This window comes from Gadus chalcogrammus, chromosome 16 (genome assembly GCF_026213295.1).
Source record: "Gadus chalcogrammus isolate NIFS_2021 chromosome 16, NIFS_Gcha_1.0, whole genome shotgun sequence".
Classification (NCBI taxonomy): domain Eukaryota; kingdom Metazoa; phylum Chordata; class Actinopteri; order Gadiformes; family Gadidae; genus Gadus; species Gadus chalcogrammus.
The window spans coordinates 17,484,611-17,508,112 of record NC_079427.1 but is presented as its reverse complement, the minus strand read 5'-3'; the positions used below and the strand labels follow the sequence as shown (position 1 = coordinate 17,508,112).

The following is a 23,502-nucleotide window of genomic DNA, read 5'->3' as shown; positions in this document are numbered from 1 at the left end:
TACAAACCCCCGTCCCCCCCGTCCCCCCCCCATCCCCCCCCCCGTCCCTCGTCCCCCGTCAACAATCTTGCCCGGGGCGTAACTGGACCTAGAATCGCCACTGCGTTTAGCTTATGCTATCATATGAAACTAGGTAACCAAACGTATCTAATTCTAACAGGCTTAATGCTTATTATAACCTGTCTTCTAACTGTCTATTGTGGTCAACGTTCTTTGTGTTTCTTAATACAGTCACAAGAATTCCCAACCATCCCCTGAGGCCATGGAGAAGCCGGACTCAGATTCGTGTAGTCCGTTTTTTAAAATGTTGATGTTAAAGAATACATTAAGATGTTTTTAAAATTAAAAAAATATATATTTTTCTAAAGATGTGCTTCACAGCCATAACATTGTATTGACGATATATGTATTTTTTATTTAACATTGATAATATGCAGTAGCCTATACTCATTAACTGTTATTAAGTGTATATTAAAGGACTTACTAAACTTAATAAGCATTGTTCCCGCTTTAGATCCCGTACCTGCAAAATGCGTAATTAACAGTTGAGGACTTATTAACCTTAATTAAGCATGGTTCCCGCTTTAGATCCTGTACCTGCAAAATGCGTAAATAGCAGTTTAATAAAGGACTTATTAACCTTAATTACGCATGGTTCCCGCTTTAGATCCCATACCTGCAAAATGCATAATTCGCAGTTTAATAAAGGACTTATTAACCTTTATAATCATGGTTCCCGCTTTAGATCCCGTACCTGCAAAATGCATAATTGGCAGTTTAATAAAGGGTTTATTAACCTTAATAAGCATAGAAAATGCTTAGTAACGGTTTATCAATGACATAATAGGTAAGTTAAAAAGAGCCAATAAATGGGTTTGTAATGCGATTATTAACAACTATAAGAATCTCATTATTATATATAAGAACATTATTAATGTTTTTAAGCATTCAATAAATAGTTAAGAAGTTTCTTATAAGTGGTATAAAAGTCTTATAATCTCACAATAAACATGTTTATTTTGTTAGATATATATGTGATATATATATATATGCTATGTTAATAACAATATAATAAGGTTTTATTACATATTAACTAAGGCTTATTACAAGACAATTACTTCAATTTGTAAAATAAGGTATAGGCCATGCCAAATGCAAATTGACAAATGTATCAAGGCCCTCTGTGTTGGCTCCAACTGTGAAGGAATTAAGACTATTTTCTAGGTGTGAGTCTCTGTGAATAAATAAGGCCAGACGATTTCTGAATGAACCAAGTTTTAGGTTGTTAGTTGTACTATCTGGCAGGGTGCACATGGAGTATTAAACATTGATGGATGGCCACATGCACACATCCGTCTGAATCCCATCGAATACACCCACACCTCACATGGTTACACAAACATCCTCTACAAATCGGGAGTAGGCCACGCATGGTGAAATAGTGATTTACCAATTGGCCAGAGCAACCATGCAACAAATTTCTAAAATATCACTGGAAATACGGGCCGGTCGGATTTCATCACTTTCAGATCAACGGAGCCAGTCCAACAACAAGCAGTTTAGAACTCTGAGGATTAGACATAACGTTTGATATGACCAAGCCAGAGACTATAGATTCTAACCAAGTGCACCGGGTTCAGGAAGACATACTAAATAGGACTCGGGGATCGCTCCGTTTGAGATCACTGGAGGTTAAAGTCTCTGAGATCATCCAAAATAGCTCTGCTACTACTATAGTTAATGTAATTTACTATACAGGGCCTGTTCAATTGGTTGGAGCAAGAAGAATATAAGGAACCTTTCGTGTCAACAGAGGTGGTGGTGAGGATCTGTTGGTTCACATACAGACAGATGCATGATTCATTCACATTTCACTCTGCCCTTTTGACAGCTGGCACGTCATGTTGCTTACGTAAGCTGTATCTAGGCTACATTTGAATTTGAATATACAGCACAAAGCAGCACCAATGTAGCACAAGGTGACACGTTAAGCATCACCGATAGGATTACAAAGGTTACAAGGCAAGGAGGTCGAAAAATAGACCCAGCAATGCTTGGTTTGCTTTGTTGACATTTCTAAGGACACTCATGACAATCCATCCTCTTTATTTTATAACACACACACACGTACGCCGAATGCATGCATGCACACACACACACACACACACCACAGCCCCTTGGTATTAATGTAAGTATAATTTACAAGTCACATATTTGATCGTGCACATTGATCATCACCTCTTTCAGCTTATACCTCAAATGAGTCAATCCTTAGGGAGGGTCCACATACTGTAGGTCAAAGTCACCCTTTCCATTTCTAGATCCTCGAAAAATCAAAAGAGACCAAAGATGGGAAGAAAGCTCTGCTGTTAACTGTGTCTTGCTAGAATCATTGGGTTGCCTTTAAAAAGCATACTTAAAAAGTACTAGAGACTAATTAGGCTCTCACATTTAAAGAAACTCTTGATTTTATTCGTCTGACCTTTAAGGGGCCTTAAAAGTCAGCCAGGAGGCCTCCGGGCTGGAGTTTGAGAGGGACAAGAGTTGTTGGCCACAGAACAATCTCTGGGATGATGATGAATCAGGACTGATGGATGGCAGGGGGGGAGGGCGGTGCAGGGGGAGACGAGACAAGACAGAGAGGGATGATGAGAAGGCGAGGGCTGAGTAGGAGGGTGGGGAAGGCGGGCTGAAGGGAGAACCCGAGTGCGACAGAGCGTCCTTCTCACCATAAGAATGCTTCTGATTGAGGTTTGCTTCTCCCAACAGATGAAACCCGACTTTTAATCACCGCCTCTGTCTGTCGCTTCCACTCTGAGGGGCCCGGGGCCCCTATCAGAAGGACAGCAGTAGATGATGGAAAATGGTTGGAGAGAGAGTCAAAACATGGCGGGATTAAATGGACGCAAAGGGATGTGAGAGAGATCTACAGAGGGGTGGATAGTGCAATCATATCCTAGCATTTACATGCTGATGGTCGTGAAAAGAATTCGTGATTACATAGAACTCTACTAAAGCTGTAATGTCCCATGTAGTTAGCAAACAAAAACTTGGATTGAAATGATTGCTAGAATTTTTCTTTTTTACATGAAAGGAAAAATGTAATGATAAACTGCTGTTCGAAATCCTTTTTTTGTGGCCAGGTATTATTGGCATTTTACCTGCATCTTACCAGCATCGGCAAAATTTGCACCATGCTTTTTGATGCAAGACAAAAGAGAGGCAAGACATTTTAGCAAAAATATAAGGCGTGTGTGTGTGTGTATTTATGTGTTTCAATTGAGTAAGTGAGGAAGAGAGCGAGAGAGAGAGAAAAAAAGAGTCTGCCTCTTACTTACATCCTGTCGTGGTACGGTAGCAGTTCTGCTGCAGACAGGAAGTCACTGCAGAGGATTATTAAAACCGCCCAAAACATCATCAACCAACAGCTACCTACCATGGACACCATCTTCAACTCCCGATGCTTGCAGAAGACACACAACATTATGAAAGACTCATACCACCCGGCCAACTATCTGTTTGAACTGCTGCCCTCAGGGAAACGTTACAGGTCCATCAGAACACGCACCACAAGATTCATAAACAGTTTCTATCCCAAAGCAGTCACAATACTTAACTCTGACCTGAAAGAGTTTTAATCTGTGACGTCCACATGTAATGCAATGATCAGCACTTTACATATTTGTACTACTATTTTAAGGCATACTATTATTATTTATTTTATTTATTTATTTTTTTACTATTTTTTAGGCATACAATGGCACTAAGTTAACAGTATAGTGTTCGACGACATGAATGCAGTGAGTGAACGAAATGTTGAATGTATTTTCTTTCTTTATTTATTATTTATTATGTTACCTTTTTAAATGAGATCAGTACGTGAGTGCACTGAATTTCGTTGTACTTCTGTCCAATGACAAATAAATATATCCTATCCTATCCTACTCTCACACACAGCCCTCTGAGCTGTAAAGACAGATTTTTGACATGCAAAAGTGATTACTTGTAATGCTTTACAAAAGGACACCATGACACTAAGAATCAAACCAGCCACATTCTTATTGCTGCATGTCTGCTCGACCTCCTGAGCTGCGTTTGAGTACGCGAGTGCAACCGAAGTGTTTCAGTGCCATGTCAAATCTGTGTGCCGTCTCAGAGAGATTTGTCCACTTGTGATAAAAATCTGGGGACCAGGTGGTACGTTAAGAGAGCTGCTTCACAAAAGGATTAGAGAGCACAGAATGGGGCCTGCCTTTAAAAGGGTTAACATAATGTAATTGGGAGTAAGTCACAAAACCGGCCGACATATACAGAGCCAGAGATAGAGAGAAAGACAGACAAGTGGATGAAAAAATACATATATATAGAGAGACATAAATAGAGACAGACAGGCAGAGTAAGAGCAAGATGGCAGTAAAAGCAAAATGAAACGCTACCTTTGTACTGCCAAAAGAAAAGTAGTTTAGGAGATAATTGTTTGAACCTGACTCTGAGGTCCTGTCTAAATGACTAAGACTAAGCTTTAGCCTGTAATTCTCTTATAATTACCCGACAAGGAAAATTACACGGTTCGCTAATGTGCTGCATTTTCCCTCTTTCTTTTTAGAGCTGAAATGTACTTTGAAGAATCACATTCAAGTAGGCCTACCTTGTTTTGGTAATAGAAAAATAGATGTGATTTTCCCACTCAGTATAATCAGGTAAAAGTAGGGTTATCGTTCAACAAGATCGCAATCTTCACTGTGACAATACCACTATTGCTTTTAGTGTATTGTTATCTGTTTATCCCATTAATATAATTTCACAAAGTTGTCCTTTTGCTGTTTACTCTTTATATAAACTAATGAAAAAAAGCACATGCATGTGTGTATGTCTTCAACACAAAAGGTCTCCTTCCTTTGCCTCCAACATTGTCTGCATCAACCGCCTCCGTGCTGCGTCTGCACCTCCCATGTTTAACCTTTACTCTGCCCTCGTTTGCATAAACTCTGCAATCACATTACACACAGTTTAAAGCACCTAATTGTAATCGAATGAGCAATTGCTTTTTTAACTTTACTCCACACATGATATCAATAAATAAACAGGGGAGCTGCTCTTCTTCTTTTGTTTTCCGACGCTATGTTGTGTCGTGCCGCCGCCATCTGCCTGTGGGCCATTGCTGAGTCAGAGCTTGAATCAAGCGTGGGCATCCAGTGAACTACATCCATATGTTTATTGTCATTTGATTAATAATGGGTCATCATGTAAAGCTTTCAAACATGTATGTGTGTATGTATGTGTGTGTCCGTGTATGTATGTGTGTGTAAGTAGTATGTGTGTGCGTGTGTGTGTGCGTGTATGTGTTTTTTTTTGCTACATAGTCAATCAATCAAATCAAATCAAATTTATTGTCATTTTGTTGATTGAACAACAAAACGAGAAGGCGTTTCTCACGGATCAAGATCAAACATACATTTCAAACCAACAAACAAACAAACGTCCCAATGATGAATAAATAAATAAATAATAAATAAAGTCCAGTGAGAAGATCTGGGACGCTGGTGCATTGAGCATCCTGACAGCTTGAGGTAGGAAGCTGTTCCGCAGCCTGGTGGTGGAGCATCTTAAGCTGCGATAGCGTTTCTTGGAGGGTAGGAGCTGAAAGAAGCTGTTCAGTTTGTTTACGTCCACCCCGTCTCTGCTGCTTCCTCCTCCGGGCAGTTTGCAGGCACGGTGTCACAGTGTCCGTTAGTATCCTGTGTTTGCGTAGTATGTCCAGATGCCAGTGATGTTACTCACTCTCAATGTCCTAATGTTTAATATTGTTTCCCTGTCATAAACTATGTTCGTAGGACGTCTCACACTCAAACATTCAATCTCAATCTCACAGATCTCAAGAGGGGCCGCTGCGACTGTGCGCGCCGCCAGTTAGTCGCCCTGGCAACGAGTTTACTTCCTCGTCTCCTATCCTGTTCCTAATTCCTCCTCTCAATCTTCTTTTCCTCTGTATTGTCTTCTTTATCAGAGTTGTTGGTATGAAATCCAGTTGTTCGGGTGATAAATCAACTGTCTGGCAAGCGAGTTGAAGCTCCAGAAGGTCCGCTCTAGCGTAAGTGCGTCTCGGTGGATTTGGATACGTGGTGACCCCAGCAGAGAATAAACCTCCATAACTTGATGAAGAATGGCTTTTGAATTCCTCCAACGCAGATTTGACAGTATCCATAACTCATAAGAATATTGTCACGATTTAAACTCGACAAAAATGTGAAAAAGTAAATTAAATATGTAATAAAGTAGCCTTTCAATGACGAGTCGCTCAAACATAGGAGCGCCCCGCATCTCATTGCCATTGCCATTGCCATTGCCAGAGGACCGATGCAAGTTTTTAACCAACAGAGTGAGGTCCTTTTTGGGAAGTGAGGACATTTTGGCCGGTCCTCAGTTTGTCTTCATTGAAATCACCTCCTAAGGCTATATAGATGCTGTCCTCTGTTTTTCTCAAAGGTCCTCATTTTGGGTCAAAAATGAGTTTTTTACTCCTGTATTTTAACACACTTTTGCTCTCTGACCCACCTACGGTCGGTCTTCGGTACTGCACCCATATTTTTCTCTGACCCACCCTAGAGTCGTTCTTCGGTACTGCACCATCAAGGGGAGGGGCCTCCCCCCCTGCACGTGCTGCTGCCTGACGCAACAGAGGTGACTTAAAATAGTTCATCAATCCAATAGAAGTATGAAGAATATCTTCCCGGTGGCGTAACGGGGAAATCAAGGTGTCCTTTGACATCTACGTTTCGAGGCAATTGCAACGGTGCCACACATGACCATATTTGAATATGTTTCGGGGTAGTAATTAGCTGTCGATTTTGGAGGCCTTAATCAATATTGATCAGCTATAGATTTGCTCCCCGATGGAGATTTTTGACAAATGACATGTGGTTTAGCATCTACACGTTGAGCTGAGTCCAATGAGACCAAGCTCCACCTTGTGCCACACAGAGATCATGTCCTAGACCATAGGTGTACCATGTAAAATACAGGGGCCATGTAGTGTAGGGGGCCGTGTAGGGCCGTGGAGTGTCATGCTTGGTGTCATTGGACTCAGCTCAATGTGTAGATGCTAAAAAACATGTCATTTGTCATAAACCTTTATCGGGAAGCAAATCAATAGCTGGTCATTATTGATTAAGGCCTCCAATTCGACAGCTACTTACTACCATTAAACATGTTTGAATATGCTCATGTGTGGCACCGTTGCAATCGCCTGGAAGCGTCGATGTTGAAGGACACCTTGTTCGCCCTCTTACGCCACCGGGAAGATATTTACATTCTTCTGATTGACTAATGAAAATATGTGTCAGGCAGCAGCAGTCCAGGTGCAGGGGGGGAGGGGCCCTCCCCTTGATGGGCCATCACTGAAGGCTGAGCTGAAGGCAGAGATGCACCTTGCACTGCTGCAAGCAGAGCAAGTACTATTCTCTTGCATATACTTATTATTCTCTCAGACACTTTTTTTGGTCGCTATCTCTCTATAACTCTTCAAACATTAACATAGAAAGACAAAAAAAAAATCGGATGATAGGTACTATAGTGGAATTGTGTGCTATAGCTTTTCCAAGCAATAGTACATAAAGTAAAAAAAATAAATAAGATTAAAGTTACTTAAAAATCACATGTGTGTGAGTGGCTGTCCCAATCAAAACAATTGAAAGCAAGGAAAATGTATAAACTGCATTTTCTCCCTAAATATTTAAACTTATACACATATTATGCATCAAAAGCATGATGAGCTGATCGCTCATAAGAAATATCTAACCAATACTTCTTAATTTTCAAGATATTAATTGTACATAAAAATGTACTCATTCATACACGTTCATACATACAAATGCATAAGTACACATACAAAGTATACATACGAATACATGCATAGTATACATACGTAACCTATCCTAATACAAACGTACACATAACGTAAACATATGTACACATACGTATTCATAGTATACATACGTATACTTACTGATACATATACGTAAAAATACGTACACATACATAGCAAACATACGTACCCACACGTATGTATACATATGTACACATACCCAGTGGTCGGTAGAGTACTGAAAATCGACTCAAGTAAAAGTACAATTACTTCCTTCAAAATCTAGAAGGAAAAGATGTACTCTTAAAATATTTCTTCATTGTGTATTGTTCATTAAACATACAATACATACAACAAAATGAATTTGTCATTTCAAACAAATTGACACACTTAAAATGTAAATTGATTTCAGCTCTGTGCATATGACAAAAGGCAAGGGCTTTGTAGGAACACCACCCAGGATGGCTTGGTTAGCTGATTGGCCAATCAGATTTGTCTTGATGCGATTGCATTGACCCTACGCATAGCATGCATGCACACACACAGCCAGACACAACAACGACAATCCAGTAGTGGTCTATGGCAAGCCGAATTGTCATTTATTATCTAAGTTTGACTATCCGGGATTAACATTGTAGAGATCAACAACTTCTTTCTGACTAGTCGTAATTACATATTGAATAGTTGGAATTTTCATTCAAATATCGACAGATATCGACAATTTTAGATATCTCTAATCAAAATTTCTTTCAAGACATCTATAACTTAATAATATATATCTACAATTAAATTATGACTATCCCTAACTCCAGTTTGAGATATCTATAATGTCGTTTTGACTAGTCGTAACTCCAGTTAGAGATAAAACGTCATTTTGACTAGTCGTAACTCCAGTTAGAGATATCTACAACATCATTTCGCCTGGTCAAAACTTAATTTAAGATATCTGAAAAGGGACATCTTGAATTGAGGTGAATTAAAGATATCTTGACCTGGAATTATGACTAGTCAGAATCAAATTGTAGATATCTCAAACTGGAATTACAGATATCTACAATCCAGTTGCAGATATCCGTAATTCACAAAGTGGATATCCGCAACTCAATTGTAGATATCTGCAATGAGAAACCCCATAGACATTAATGGCGAAAATGACGTCATTTCTCCTAGGAGGAATGTCTTAGTGGATATCTGAAATGACAATTGTGGAAAGGAGGAATGTAGGTGCGGATATCCGAAATGTTAGTTTTGACCAGTCGAAACTGAATTGCAGATGTATGTAAAACATATCCAGTCTAGCGAATTTATGTCGAATCGGCTTGCCATAGTGATCTGCAGAATACAGTGCCTACATGGACCGTACTCCCCTCTCCCCTCCCTGTTTCTGTTGTGTTAGAGGGTCATGCTTGGTGTCATTGGACTCAGCTCAACGTGTAGATGCTAAATAGCATGTAATTTGTCATAAATTTCTATAGGGAAGCAAATCAATAGCTGGTCATTATTGATAAAGGCCTCCAACTTCGGCAGCTAATTACTACACTTAAACATATTCAAGACACCTCGTTTGACCCTTTACCCCAACGGGAAGATATGTTAATAATACTTCTAATGGATTGATTCAGCTATTTTATTAGATTTTTTCCAACGTTTTGCAATTCAATAGCTTTTGGGTCACATGACCACTAATCACTATTTGATTGTTCCCCAACTACTATAGAGGTAAATTGATAAAGGCCCTGTGTTTGGTTCCGTCTACAGATTTTTGTTTCCTCAGTATTTATAATTAATTGTTCTAACTTAGTGTGTTTTAATTTTATTTAGCATTTATTCCATTTTTTATGCTTTCCTAGGGCAATTTGTGTAGTAGATCCGGTACAACTCAATCCATAAGAATGTCCAATTGATGTGCAATTGCTTCCATTGAATGTAGGATTCATAGTAGTTGGGGTGGGGGAAGGGCAAGTGGCCGCTGTTGTGTCCAAGTACCCCTGACTGCAGCTGTCACACTAAATTTGTACCGGCTGCCAAATTTGTACCGGGCGCGTCATCAATACGTAATCCATTCCAAACCTGCCCGGCAACAGATGATCGCGTCGTCCGATGCCTGGCAACGGACGATCGCGTCGAATGACGTGAAAGGTTCACGAACATTCGCGAACCTTCTATCTAGCGATCCGTTATCTGTATTGTGCTATTTCGTCCTTGACCTGCTTTAAACACTCAGTTTACTTGCTAAATTTGATTAAACAATGAAATACATTACAAATATAAAGTAAAAACAAGTGTTATCTAGCGATCCGTTTTCTGTATTATGTTATTTCGTCTTTGGCAACATGAGCGCAAATGTTTTTTGAAACCCGCTTTAAACACTCAGTTTACTAGCTAAATTTGATTAAAAAATGAAATACAATACAAATATAAAGTAAAAACAAGTGTTATCTAGCGATCCGTTAACTGTACTATGTTATTTAGTCTTTGGCAACATGAGCGCGAATGTTTTTTGAAACCTGCCCGGCAACGGACGACGCGATCATCTGTTGCAGGCAGGTTTGGAATGGATTACGTATGGATGACGCGCCCGGTACAAATTTGGCAGCCGGTACAAATTTAGTGTGACACAGCCCGCAGACGGAGCCCACATGGAGGGGGCGGGCAGCCGGCACTCCGCCCACATGGAGGGGGCGGGCACTCAGGTTGCTTTCCAAAATGTCTGGTAGGTTCTTGTATGTGGATGGCTGTGAGGAACGCTCTAAGCTTTCAAACAGTGTATGACATTACTATATCACTCAACCTTATGATGCTGAAAATTGACCTAGCATGTTGGGTGGAACATGCTAGGTGTAACTAAAACTTAAAAGACGATTAAGTAGTTAACAAGACATAATACATAATTGCATGAATATTACTAAATATATTAAGCATTTTGACAGTCTCACTTACTTGCATGTTTTAGGCATCACTCGCTCGGGCGGGCACACTCTAATTTCAGGTAATTTCAGGTACATTTCAGGTCAGAAACGGGATCAGAAATGCTGTTTGACCAGTCCTCAATGTGAACTGAGTGGCCGCCCCCTCGATGTGGACGGGCGTGGCGTCAGATCCGAGATCCGAGTCGGTTCGCAGAGAATACTCGAACGCAGCATGAGTATCCGCCCCCTCCATGTGGGCGGAGTGCCGGCCCCCTCCATGTGGACTGAGTGCCCGCCCCCTCCATGTGGGCTCCGTCTGCGGGCTGCAGTCAGGGGTACTTGGCCCGATGTGGACTGAGTGCCCGCCCCCTCAATTCGGGCGGAGTGCCGGCCCCCTCCATGTGGACTGAGTGCCCGCCCCCTCCATGTGGGGTCCGTCTGCGGCTGCAGTCAGGGGTACTTGGACGGGTATCGATCTGCCTCCGCCATGGTAAACACAGTTTAGCTAAGCTAAGCGGAAGAGCAGTTACCCTACTCCGCGAGCTTTTTCCGGTCTTCAATTGTTCCGTGACATAGGCCCTGCAACTTCAACTTCTTGCAAATGGCGCATGGAGAGCTTTGCAAGAAGAATGAAGAAATTACGATCTCACCACCAAATGTGTGAAAATAGATTATGCTACAGCCCAGGTAAGCAATTTCCTTTTATTTGCATTAGTAGGCCTATAATTAAAATGCCAGACATGAGGGTCAAAACCCGGGAAAAAGGTTTCGACGTGATGTTCCGGTTTTAACGGTAGTAGGCCTAACACGCCCGACATCACGATCAAAATAGATGCCATTTTATCACTGTTACTGAAATAAGTCGCCAATTTAGGGAAAAATGTGAAAAATCCTATGTTCTTGCAATTCACCCCAAAGTACGTGGCGTGATTTTTGTGAGCGGCGGCGCGGTTTGTGTGTCCATGTGGAGCTCTGTCTGGGCAGCGATTTATTTAATGTCCGCGTCCGAGGGTCTTCGGTCTTCCCGGACACCTATAGTTTAAAGGCCCACTATGCAACTTCGGGCATTTCTTCGCTTTTTTCTTGGTTTTGGCACGCACATTTCTCTACACAGCGTCCCCTACAGCTTCGTAGTAGATCTTTTACAACACTGTCGTAACAACTCGTTGACGACCCTTCCCCATGCACTTCTACGGCTCGCGAGCCATGTGCATTTGTTTTCAAAGAAGCCGGCGAATGCGTGGAGCCATGTCCGAAGTAGATGTTCATAAAGTGTAGGCAACGTTATACATTTTTAAAATGGTGTATTTGTATTGCAATAAACATAAATCCATCATTTTTTATAGTTGACGGGGAGAATTTATATCCTAGATTATAATTGTTTTATCTTAGGTTGAACAGAACAATCAGTGTAAGAGTGTTGGCCAACATAATAATCTAAATAAACAAGAACCTGGATTCGGGGATTCAGTCTGTATCTGCGGGACGAGACGGACGAACAGCAAAACACCCATGGAAACAAAGGTGTTTATATGGTTGCAACCAAGCAAGCTAGAAACATACAGGGCTCACAACAAAACGGTCGAGAAAACAATTTTTACAGGGCTCACAACAAAATGGTTGAGCAAACACATTTGTACAGAGACTATCAATATCAAGAATACCACGAAGACAAAGTTCACCCAAGGGTTTTTTCAATTTCAAAAGCAACACAGCCTTTTCTCCGCCAAGATGCGCAAGGGGGAGTCGAAACAACGAACAATCAAACAAAAATGTATAATAGAACCATTGCAATGACTCTTAGCCTGTTATATTAAGGTAAATCAAGCCAAAAAAGTTGCATAGTTCCCCTTTCACTCGTGTCTGATCTCTTTTCTGGTCCATTCTTCTTTTGTTCCACCGACAGTCGCCTCTTGGGTCCCTTATCAGTCGATTGATCCATGATGAATGCAACAATTGCCTCGCAACTGGCTGTTTATATCTAGCCGGTGCCATGTTTGGTTGTGTGTCTGTGCCGTAAAGCATTTTTGAAACTACAATCTGACTACATTTTCGAGGCGCGATTGGATACTTCCGCTGCGTCACATCCGGATTGTGTCGGTCCGAACAGAGCAAGTTGCATATGCGCTTTTTCCTTGGAGAGGTGACATGGGGCAATGAGACACCCACCAAACGACCCAGAAATGGTTGCAGAACCATCAGAATAACTCTCAACCTTCATAATTAATGTAATTTTGGCTAAAAAAGTTGCATAGTGGGCCTTTAACGCTACGGTGTGTGGCGGATTTCATATACAACATCGCTTATTATAAAGCTCATACACAACGACGGTACCAATATTTATATGATTGCATTACCAATACTGATAAGAGTATAAATTGATCATTTATAACTGGTGTTGTTGATCTGAAAACTTTTGAAAGCCAGATTTTAGCAGCTTGCAAGGTATTGTAAAGTTAAAGGGGACCTATTATGCTTTTTCGACTTTTATGACCTATACGCGTTGTTATAATGATTGATAGTCATGTTAACCATACTAAAGTGTCAAATAATGATGTAGGCTACATGCATTTCGACGTATTTCCTGCTGACAGTCTGAGGTGGCTGGGCAGAGCGCTAAACACTCGTAACAACGTTTGCGATTCACTTGTTCACATTTCCGGAAAATCATCTACGTAGATGCACTCATAGATATAAATATGCCATACGGTGGCGTATAGAACGTACCTTACCACAGTAAGCTGCTCACCCATAACATTGTGTTGGTAGTGGTACATGTACTTTTTAAATAACCATAACTTGCTCAATTTTCAACCGATTTACAAACGGTTTGGTTTATTACAAACGTTATTAACGTGGTTATGATATTGTACCTATTTTAGAACATTATTCTATTTTTCATTATTCTATCAAAAGTATGCAGTGTCATAACTACATCTCAGACGTTTATAACAAACCAAACCGTTTGAAAATCGGTTGAAAATTGAACAAGTTATGGTTATTTAAAAAGTACATGTACCACTACCAACACAATGTTATGGGTGAGCAGCTTACTGTGGTAAGATGGCTGCCAGCGGTGACGTTCGACTCCATTGGCCAGCAGTGCGGACGAGGCATCTAGTTAATATATATATCTATGGATGCACTCCTGCCGCGCCCCCATATGCTTGTTCAAATCTGCCCGCGCGCGCTTCAAGGAAGGTAACCAATCACAACAGAGTTGGGTTGGCAGGAGGAGGGCTAGGGGGCGGAGAAGATAATGCTGAAAGCGCCCAGATGAGAGGAAGAGTTTCCCGACAATCTACATAGTTTTTTGTGCATGGTTAAACATGACTATCAATCATTATAACATCGTTTATAGGTAATAAAAGTCGAAAAGCATAATAGGTCCCCTTTAACGTTACCAGTGTGAACGTTACGTTTGCATATAGGGAAGTTGGGCACATTGATAAGTTAGCTATAAAGCTTAAGCCAAATTAAACAGATATCATTGCCCTTAATTTCCTCTTCAAACTCAGACAGTGGAAAAAGTCAGGTTGTCGCAAAATAAACACTTGTTTGACTTACGGTGGTAAGTGGTGTATGTTACAGCCTCAGCGGCCTGCGCCGCACCCTAAACCTAATTTTAGAAAACATCTGTGTACATTGAAACATTAAGTTAAACTGACACCGTAACCTGTCATTTGCTGCTGGTGTTTGGTATGTTTAATATTCTTGTTTAGGCCTATTTTTGGAAATCTGATGGTAATTATCATGATTTATAGATGAATTGCATGTAAAATAAAGATATTATCTAATTAATCCTTGTAGGTGGACTTGTCTCATGAGACAGTGTTATGCAGCCGCTGTGGAACCATTGCAGAACACAACCCCACATCAACACCACTAACATCAATTGAAGACAAAGACCACCACTCCTCATCAACACCACTAACATCAATTGAAGACAAAGACCACCACTCCTCATCAACACCACTAACATCAATTGAAGACAAAGACCACCACTCATCATCAACACCCCTAACATCAATTGAGGACAAAGACTACCACTCCTCATCAACACCACCAACATCAAGTGAAGACCAAGACTACCACTCCTCATCAACATCTCCAACATCAAGTGAAGACCAAGACCACCACTCCTCATCAACACCACCAACATCAAGTGAAGATGAAGACTACCACCCCTCATCAACGCCACCAACATCAAGTGAAGATGAAGACTACCACCCCTCAATACCATCGTCCACTGAAAGAGAGAGTGTCTCAGAGAAAGACCATATTCACTCTTCATTGAAGGAACATGAGATCCTGGAAGCTGAGACAATAGCAAATTCAGAATTAAAAGGAAAAAGGAAGCTGCAAGGTGATAAAAAGAGGGCACAAGTTACTATTCAAACAAGCCAAAAGAAAACTGATGGTACAAGGGCCTGGGATAAAGCCCATTACTGTTTGTATTGTACAAAGTCCAATTTGAAGATGGCCAGACATTTACAAAGAAAACACAGTAATGAAACTGATGTTGCCCGTGCCTTTAGTTTCCGACCTGGCTCCAAACAAAGGAAGACACTCTTGGAATCCCTTCGCAATAAGGGAGACTGGCAACATAATATTAAGGTCTTAGAAGAAGGAAATGGGGAGATAGTAACATGGAGACAGCCCACTGAGAAGGCTTCTGTACAGGACTACCTACCATGCGAACACTGTTATGCAATGTTCAAGAGGACTGAACTCTGGAGACATGGGAGGTCATGTGGAGAAAGGAATCGGGAACTGGAGAAAGGCAAAAGAAGAAGAGTACAAAAAGCTTCCTCGCAACTTCTTCCAATCATGGAATCAGCAGGTGGAGTTCAAAAGGTTATTCATACTATGTTGCAAGATGATGTAACCTCTCACATCAGAAGTGATGAGATGATATGCAAGTATGGAGATGCATTATTTGCAAGAAAGGGCCGTGAACAATCTCAACATAGATACATCGCACAAAAGATGAGAGAACTGGGATGGTTTGTGTTGGCTGCAAAGAAGATTGACAAGAGTGTGAAAAGTCTTAAAGATATATGTGATCCAACAAAGTTTGACCTGGCAGTAAAGGCAGCCAGGAGGGTGTCAAACTACAACACAGAAACCAACGAATATGGAAAGCCATCTACTGCTGTTAAAATTGGATTTTCTCTCAAAGGGGCAACAGAAACCTGGATTGGACATTGTTTGATGACGTCGGATGTTTTAACTGAGAAGAGGGCCAAGAAGTTTAAGCAGCTGCTAGATGGCTCTTGGTCCAGTTTCGTGTCAACCAATGCTCACAGCACAATGGAACAACGGAGGTGGAACAAAGAAGACAGTGTACCTTTGACAAAGGCCGTTATTACTCTGCAGAACTACCTGAGGAAAATTGAGGATGAGGCAAAGGTGGAGTTGAAAGAGTGTGCGAGCAACACCACAGCATACAAAAAGTTAACGGAGAGCCTTCTCGCACAAATAATAGTATTTAACAAGAAGCGTGAAGGAGAAGCATCACGCTTAACCTTGGAGACATATCAAAAAGCCGACACCGGCCCTGTGAATGAGGACATATATGAAACCCTATCAGCAGTGGAAAAACAACTGAGCCACAGGCTGACTCGGATAGTGACACGTGGAAAGAGAGGTAGAAAAGTGCCCATTCTCCTTCTTGATCGCACAAAAACCTCTCTCGACTTCATGATTGAAAAACGGAAGGAAGTTGGCGTAATTGATGACAACCCATTTCTGTTTGCCAGGATCGGAACAGAAACCAATATTCGTGGATGTGACTGCCTTCGGAAATATGCCAAAGAGAGCAAGGCAAGCCACCCAGAACTCCTTAGGTCAACCAAACTAAGAAAGCATGTTGCTACCTTATGCCAGCTCCTGGACCTTGATAATCAAGAGCTGGAACAAGTAGCTCGTTTTATGGGACATGACATAAGAGTCCATTGCGATTATTACCGCCAAACTGACAAAACATTTCAGGTAGCCAAGATTGGGAAACTACTGTTTGCAATGGAGCATGGAGCAGGGGCGCTTAAAGGGAAGAATCTGAAGACACTGGACTCAGTTGTCTTTGGTATGTATATTTGTATTGATAATGTTTTATTGTACTGTTTTAATCTAATTATTTTAATCAGTATATTTGTTTTTGGTATATGTATATACTGTATTGTTCGCTTTTGTAACTTATGTTCGTCTTTTTTGTGATTTATTTGAATTGCTGCTGCAACAACGAAATTTCTATTTTGGTATAAAGTTATCCATCTACTAATTTTGACCTACTGTAAATTTTTGTTTTCTATTTCCCCTACCGTGAACATTTTCATAGGACATGAAGCCACCTCAACCAAAGGCTTGAGAGGAGTCAAAGAGAGAGGGACATCAAATGTAGACAGACGACTGGAAGCTAATGATGGTAAGTAATATATATCATGATAATGTTAATATAATCAATTCCTTCTTCGGCCCTTTGAACTCACAGTTGAAATTCACATTGAAACAACTAATTTGGTTGACAGTGCCTCAGACCTAAAGCTTTAATACACCTTTATTTGAAGTAGTCTATAAAAGTATGAAAAAAATTGTTTAGGAAACACAAAGACATTATGTTAGAGGCAGTCTAGATATGGGAAGGTAACCTAATGCTGCGTTCCAGACAAAGTTGGTGGTCGAATTTCCCAGTTGAATTTCCAATTTCCGACCTCCAAGCTTTCCAGGTGGAGGCCATTGCCATTGTTGTGTTATGTTAGACAACTGATTCCCTGTGAAGTCGGGATAGATTGGTTGGTCTCGAGTTCACTAGTAGGAACTCATACTTTGAGTGGCGAGACTGGTGCGCGGCATTAGTCTCCACTGCTATACTAATATGTTAGATAGGCAAGAAAGGGTAGTCTTTCCAAACAGTGAGCATGACTGGGGCTTAAGGTTTCTCTGTACTAATGTGTGCTTTCTTATCAGATGGAGAACAGCCACACCTGTCAACCACAAGCCCACCTGTCAAGAGGCCAACGAAGACTGCAACTAAAAGACATGAAAATGATGGGAGTTATGATGATGGGGGTAGGTCCAGGCATTGTATACATCAGTTATGTTCTTAGTCTGAGGTCAGGACTGTTTCATTGTACTATTGTCATCCTTCTCAGATGAAGATTTTGGTATTTCACTCTCCTAAAACATCATCTTTCACAGATGGAGAGGTGCGACAAAAGACCGCCAGAAGACCACCTATTAAGAGACAAAAGAAGACTGCAGCTAAAGGACAGGATGATGGGAGTGATGATGATGGAGGTAGGTCCAGTCCAGGCATTGTAAACACAAGTAATGTTCTCCACTGCTATACTAATATGTTAGATAGGCAAGAAAGAGTAGTCTTTCCAAACAGTGAGCATGACTGGGGCTTAAGGTTTTTCTGTACTAATGTGTGCTTTCTTATCAGATGGAGAACAGCCACACCTGTCAACCACAAGCTCACCTGTCAAGAGGCCAAAGAAGACTGCAACTAAAAGAAGGCATGATGAGAGTGATGAGGAGAGTGATGATGATGGGTGTACACTCTTGGAATCCCTTCGCAATAAGGGAGACTGGCAACATAATATTAAGGTCTTAGAAGAAGGAAATGGGGAGATAGTAACATGGAGACAGCCCACTGAGAAGGCTTCTGTACAGGACTACCTACCATGCGAACACTGTTATGCAATGTTCAAGAGGACTGAACTCTGGAGACATGGGAGGTCATGTGGAGAAAGGAATCGGGAAACGGAGAAAGGCAAAAGAAGAAGAGTACAAAAAGCTTCCTCACATCTTCTTCCAATCATGGAATCAGCAGGTGGAGTTCAAAAGGTTATTCATACTATGTTGCAAGATGATGTAACCTCTCACATCAGAAGTGATGAGATGATATGCAAGTATGGAGATGCATTATTTGCAAGAAAGGGCCGTGAACAATCTCAACATAGATACATCGCACAAAAGATGAGAGAACTGGGATGGTTGTTGTTGGCTGCAAAGAAGATTGACAAGAGTGTGAAAAGTCTTAAAGATATATGTGATCCAACAAAGTTTGAACTGGCAGTAAAAGCAGCCAGGAGGGTGTCAAACTACAACGCAGAAACCAACGAATATGGAAAGCCATCTACTGCTGTCAAAATTGGATTTTCTCTCAAAGGGGCAACAGAAGCCTGGATTGGACATTGTTTGATGACATCGGATGTTTTAACTGAGAAGAGGGCCAAGAAGTTTAAGCAGCTGCTAGATAGCTCTTGGTCCACTTTCGTGTCAACCAATGCTCACAGCACAATGGAACAACGGAGGTGGAACAAAGAAGACAGTGTACCTTTGACAAAGGCCGTTGTTACTCTGCAGAACTACCTGAGGAAAATTGAGGATGAGGCAAAGGTGGAGTTGAAAGAGTGTGCGAGCAACACCACAGCATACAAAAAGTTAACTGAGAGCCTTCTCGCACAAATAATAGTATTTAACAAGAAGCGTGAAGGAGAAGCATCACGCTTAACCTTGGAGACATATCTAAAAGCCGACACCAGCCCTGTGAATGAGGACATATATGAAACCCTATCAGCAGTGGAAAAACAACTGAGCCACAGGCTGACTCGGATAGTGACACGTGGAAAGAGAGGTAGAAAAGTGCCCATTCTCCTTCTTGATCGCACAAAAACCTCTCTCGACTTCATGATTGAAAAACGGAAGGAAGTTGGCGTAATTGATGACAACCCATTTCTGTTTGCCAGGATCGGAACAGAAACCAATATTCGTGGATGTGACTGCCTTCGGAAATATGCCAAAGAGAGCAAGGCAAGCCACCCAGAACTCCTTAGGTCAACCAAACTAAGAAAGCATGTTGCTACCTTATGCCAGCTCCTGGACCTTGATAATCAAGAGCTGGAACAAGTAGCTCGTTTTATGGGACATGACATAAGAGTCCATTGCGATTATTACCGCCAAACTGACAAAACATTTCAGGTAGCCAAGATTGGGAAACTACTGTTTGCAATGGAGCATGGAGCAGGGGCGCTTAAAGGGAAGAATCTGAAGACACTGGACTCAGTTGTCTTTGGTATGTATATTTGTATTGATAATGTTTTATTGTACTGTTTTAATCTAATTATTTTAATCAGTATATTTGTTTTTGGTATATGTATATACTGTATTGTTCGCTTTTGTAACTTATGTTCGTCTTTTTTGTGATTTATTTGAATTGCTGCTGCAACAACGAAATTTCTATTTTGGTATAAAGTTATCTATCTACTAATTTTGACCTACTGTAAATTTTAGTTTTCTATTTCCCCTACCGTGAACATTTTCATAGGTAAAGGACATGAAGGCACCTCAACCAAAGGCGTGAGAGGAGTCAAAGAGAGAGGGACATCAAATGTAGACAGACGACTGGAAGCTAATGATGGTAAGTAATATATATCATGATAATGTTAATATAATCAATTCCTTCTTAGGCCCTTTGAACTCACAGTTGAAATTCACATTGAAAAAACTAATTTGGTTGACAGTGCCTCAGACCTAAAGCTTTAATACACCTTTATTTGAAGTAGTCTATAAAAGTATGAAAAAAATTGTTTAGGAAACTCAAAGACATTATGTTAGAGGCGGTCTAGATATGGAAAGGTAACCTAATGCTGCGTTCCAGACAAAGTTGGTGGTCGAATTTCCCAGTTGAATTTCCAATTTCCGACCTCCAAGCTTTCCAGGTGGAGGCCATTGCCATTGTTGTGTTATGTTAGACAACTGATTCCCTGTGAAGTCGGGGTAGATTGGTTGGTCTCGAGTTCACTAGTAGGAACTCATACTTTGAGTGGCGAGACTGGTGCGCAGCATAAGTCTCCACTGCTATACTAATATGTTAGATAGGCAAGAATGGGTAGTCTTTCCAAACAGTGAGCATGACTGGGGCTTAAGGTTTCTCTGTACTAATGTGTGCTTTCTTATCAGATGGAGAACAGCCACACCTGTCAACCACAAGCCCACCTGTCAAGAGGCCAACGAAGACTGCAACTAAAAGACATGATGATGATGGGAGTTATGATGATGGGGGTAGGTCCAGGCATTGTATACATCAGTAATGTTCTTAGTCTGAGGTCAGGACTGTTTCATTGTACTATTGTCATCCTTCTCAGATGAAGATTTTGGTATTTCACTCTACTAAAACATCATCTTTCACAGATGGAGAGGTGCGACAACAGACCGCCAGAAGACCACCTATTAAGAGACAAAAGAAGACTGCAGCTAAAGGACAGGATGATGGGAGTGATGATGATGGAGGTAGGTCCAGTCCAGGCATTGTAAACACAAGTAATGTTCTCCACTGCTATACTAATACGTTAGATAGGCAAGAAAGGGTAGTCTTTCCAAACAGTGAGCATGACTGGGGCTTAAGGTTTTTCTGTACTAATGTGTGCTTTCTTATCAGATGGAGAACAGCCACACCTGTCAACCACAAGCTCACCTGTCAAGAGGCCAAAGAAGACTGCAACTAAAAGAAGGCATGATGAGAGTGATGATGAGAGTGATGATGAGAGTGATGATGATGGGTGTAAGTCCAGACATTGTAAAAACAAGTAATGTTCTCAGTCTGAGGTCAGGATTGTTTCATTGTACGATGTCATGTATCTCAGGTGGAGAGAAGCGACCCTCGACCGCAACAAGACCACCTGTTGAGCGGAGAAAGAAGACTAAACGAAACTATGATGAAGATTATGATTGGGGTGAGTCCAGGCAATATAAACACAAGTGAAGTGGTCTGAATCGGGTCTTCAGTACTTTCACTGTACTGCTTATTTCAGCTTTCTCAGATGGAGAGGAGCTACACATCACAACACCCCCTGTTGAGGGGCGAAAGAAGACTGCAACTAACAGAGGACGTAATGATGATGGTAAGATATATTGTCTTCAGAAAATCCTCTTACAGAAATACAAGTGGTGCTTGCTGTCAAAGCACAAGTCACTGGGACTAGGTGATTGATTGGACTACCTGTTAGTAGTCGTGTCATTGCTAAAGGACTACGGGTCATTACTAAAGTGTTATTACTATGGTGTTCTTTGTGATTACTAAGTTGTTTTTAGGTGGTGACTTAAGTGTACCTAGAATCATAATGGGCCAGTGTAAGAAGTGGCGTTGTCTCCAAGTGCAGAATACCTTCCTGTGAATGTTGGGGCGGTGACCCATCCTCTGCTAATTCTAGAAGTTTTTGAAAATGTTGGTTATTGAAGCTGTAGTTTTCATAGTAGTACATGCAAAAGTTGAAGATACAGACTTGACAGCAGTTGTATAATCAGTGGCTGTGTTGCGCCTAATAACCATGTAAACACTTATTCTGATCAAGCTTCTCTGGTTGGAATAAATGTAGTCTTTCTGCGCATGTTTGCTTTTTTTAAATCTCCTTTTCAATAATTAGGAACTCAGTGTAGTCCCTCGTGTCTGTTAAGTTTTTGCAACTATATTTTAAATCACATGAAATGTAGCTTTGCTTCATGCATCATGTGGAGATTAAGCCAAGACAGCAGATTTGAACACTTAATATTGCACACTTGCAAAATAAAGTCAAAGAATTGTGATAATTGGATTTTTCAGTAGAACATGTACACATATGTACATGAATGTCTACTGGGAGTTCCCTATTTTTTAAAAGGAGATTGATTACACTTATCGAAGGCCTGAACAATTAACCGGTCCGGACAGTTTAAGCCTCATGGAAAGGTGTAGGAGCAAAGGAATTTTCTCAACAGCAAAGTGAGACTATGCTTTATACAAATTTAGATTATTGTAATCAACATTTTAGTGACGTCAGAGTTTAAAAATGGTAAACCTATCCTCTAATCAACCACTTTGTTTTCTGATTTACAGATGCTCCAAAAACACAATTAAAGAGACCCTGGACTGACCAGGAGAGGACTGCAGTCGGGCGAAGCATGGCAAAGTTCATCTCGCTAAGGAGGGTGCCAGCAAAGACAGACTGCATGCTTTGTATTGCGAAAGAGTCTCCAGTCCTTAGCAATCGAACATGGAAAGATGTTAAATATTATGTCCACAATGCAATAGTTAAAATCAAGAGAAAGCTTGCATTTTAAAGGAGACCTGTTATGTTCAGTGTTAGCCATGTTCTGTTGCTGAGCCTACAAGCAAGGCAGCACAGCCATTAGGAGGAGGTAGGGTGAATGGGAAAGAGGGATGGAGGGATAGAAGAAGCAGGGAATTGGGATGAGAGGAAGAAGGTGGAGAGAGAGACAGGGGGAGACGGGTAGAAAAAGAGAGACAGGTAGAGGGAAGTAGAAAAAGAGAGACAGGTAGAAAGAGAGCGACAGGTAGAAAAAGAGAGAGGGGGAGAGAGACAGGTAGAAAAAGAGAGAGGGAGAGAGACAGGTAGAAAAGGAGAGGGAGAGAGACAGGTAGAAGAGAGGGAGAGAGACAGGTAGAAGAAGAGAGGGAGAGAGACCGGTAGAAAAAGAGAGATAGAGCTTGACAGGTAGAATAAGAGGTAGAGAGAGTTTGATAGTTTGGTCGGTTTTCTGTTGTGTTCAATATTGTCTACATTTTTCTTGTATCTGTATTTAGGATTGGAACTATATAAAAATTATTATAAATTCCAGGTGTGTGCAATACTGTAAATTCTTGTTCTCAAAAATGATTTTGTTGCAAAGATTTTCAGCTGGCCATCCAGCTCATAGCTGGGAACTCCAGTGGCTCTGGAGGTT

General features: G+C 41.0%; 1 protein-coding gene across 1 annotated transcript; it reads left to right on the top strand.

The window, feature by feature from the left end:
* The first annotated feature begins 20,115 nt into the window (after positions 1-20,115).
* Positions 20,116-22,756, top strand: LOC130405841 (uncharacterized). Its single transcript, XM_056611099.1, has 7 exons — positions 20,116-20,200; positions 20,743-20,844; positions 20,974-21,072; positions 21,221-21,343; positions 21,426-21,515; positions 21,594-21,683; positions 22,655-22,756. The coding sequence occupies exons 1-7, from the start codon at positions 20,195-20,197 to the stop codon at positions 22,673-22,675; spliced, it is 531 nt and encodes a 176-aa protein (XP_056467074.1). The 5' UTR covers positions 20,116-20,194; the 3' UTR covers positions 22,676-22,756.
* The last annotated feature ends 746 nt before the right edge of the window (positions 22,757-23,502 follow it).

What these genes read in the sequence shown, in the direction of transcription:
- LOC130405841 (XM_056611099.1), top strand. An exon ending in TGGGAGTGATGATGATGGAG is followed by an intron (nt 21,073 to 21,220) that starts GTAGGTCCAGTC and finishes CTTTCTTATCAG; the next exon opens with ATGGAGAACAGCCACACCTG. An exon ending in TGAGAGTGATGATGATGGGT is followed by an intron (nt 21,344 to 21,425) that starts GTAAGTCCAGAC and finishes CATGTATCTCAG; the next exon opens with GTGGAGAGAAGCGACCCTCG.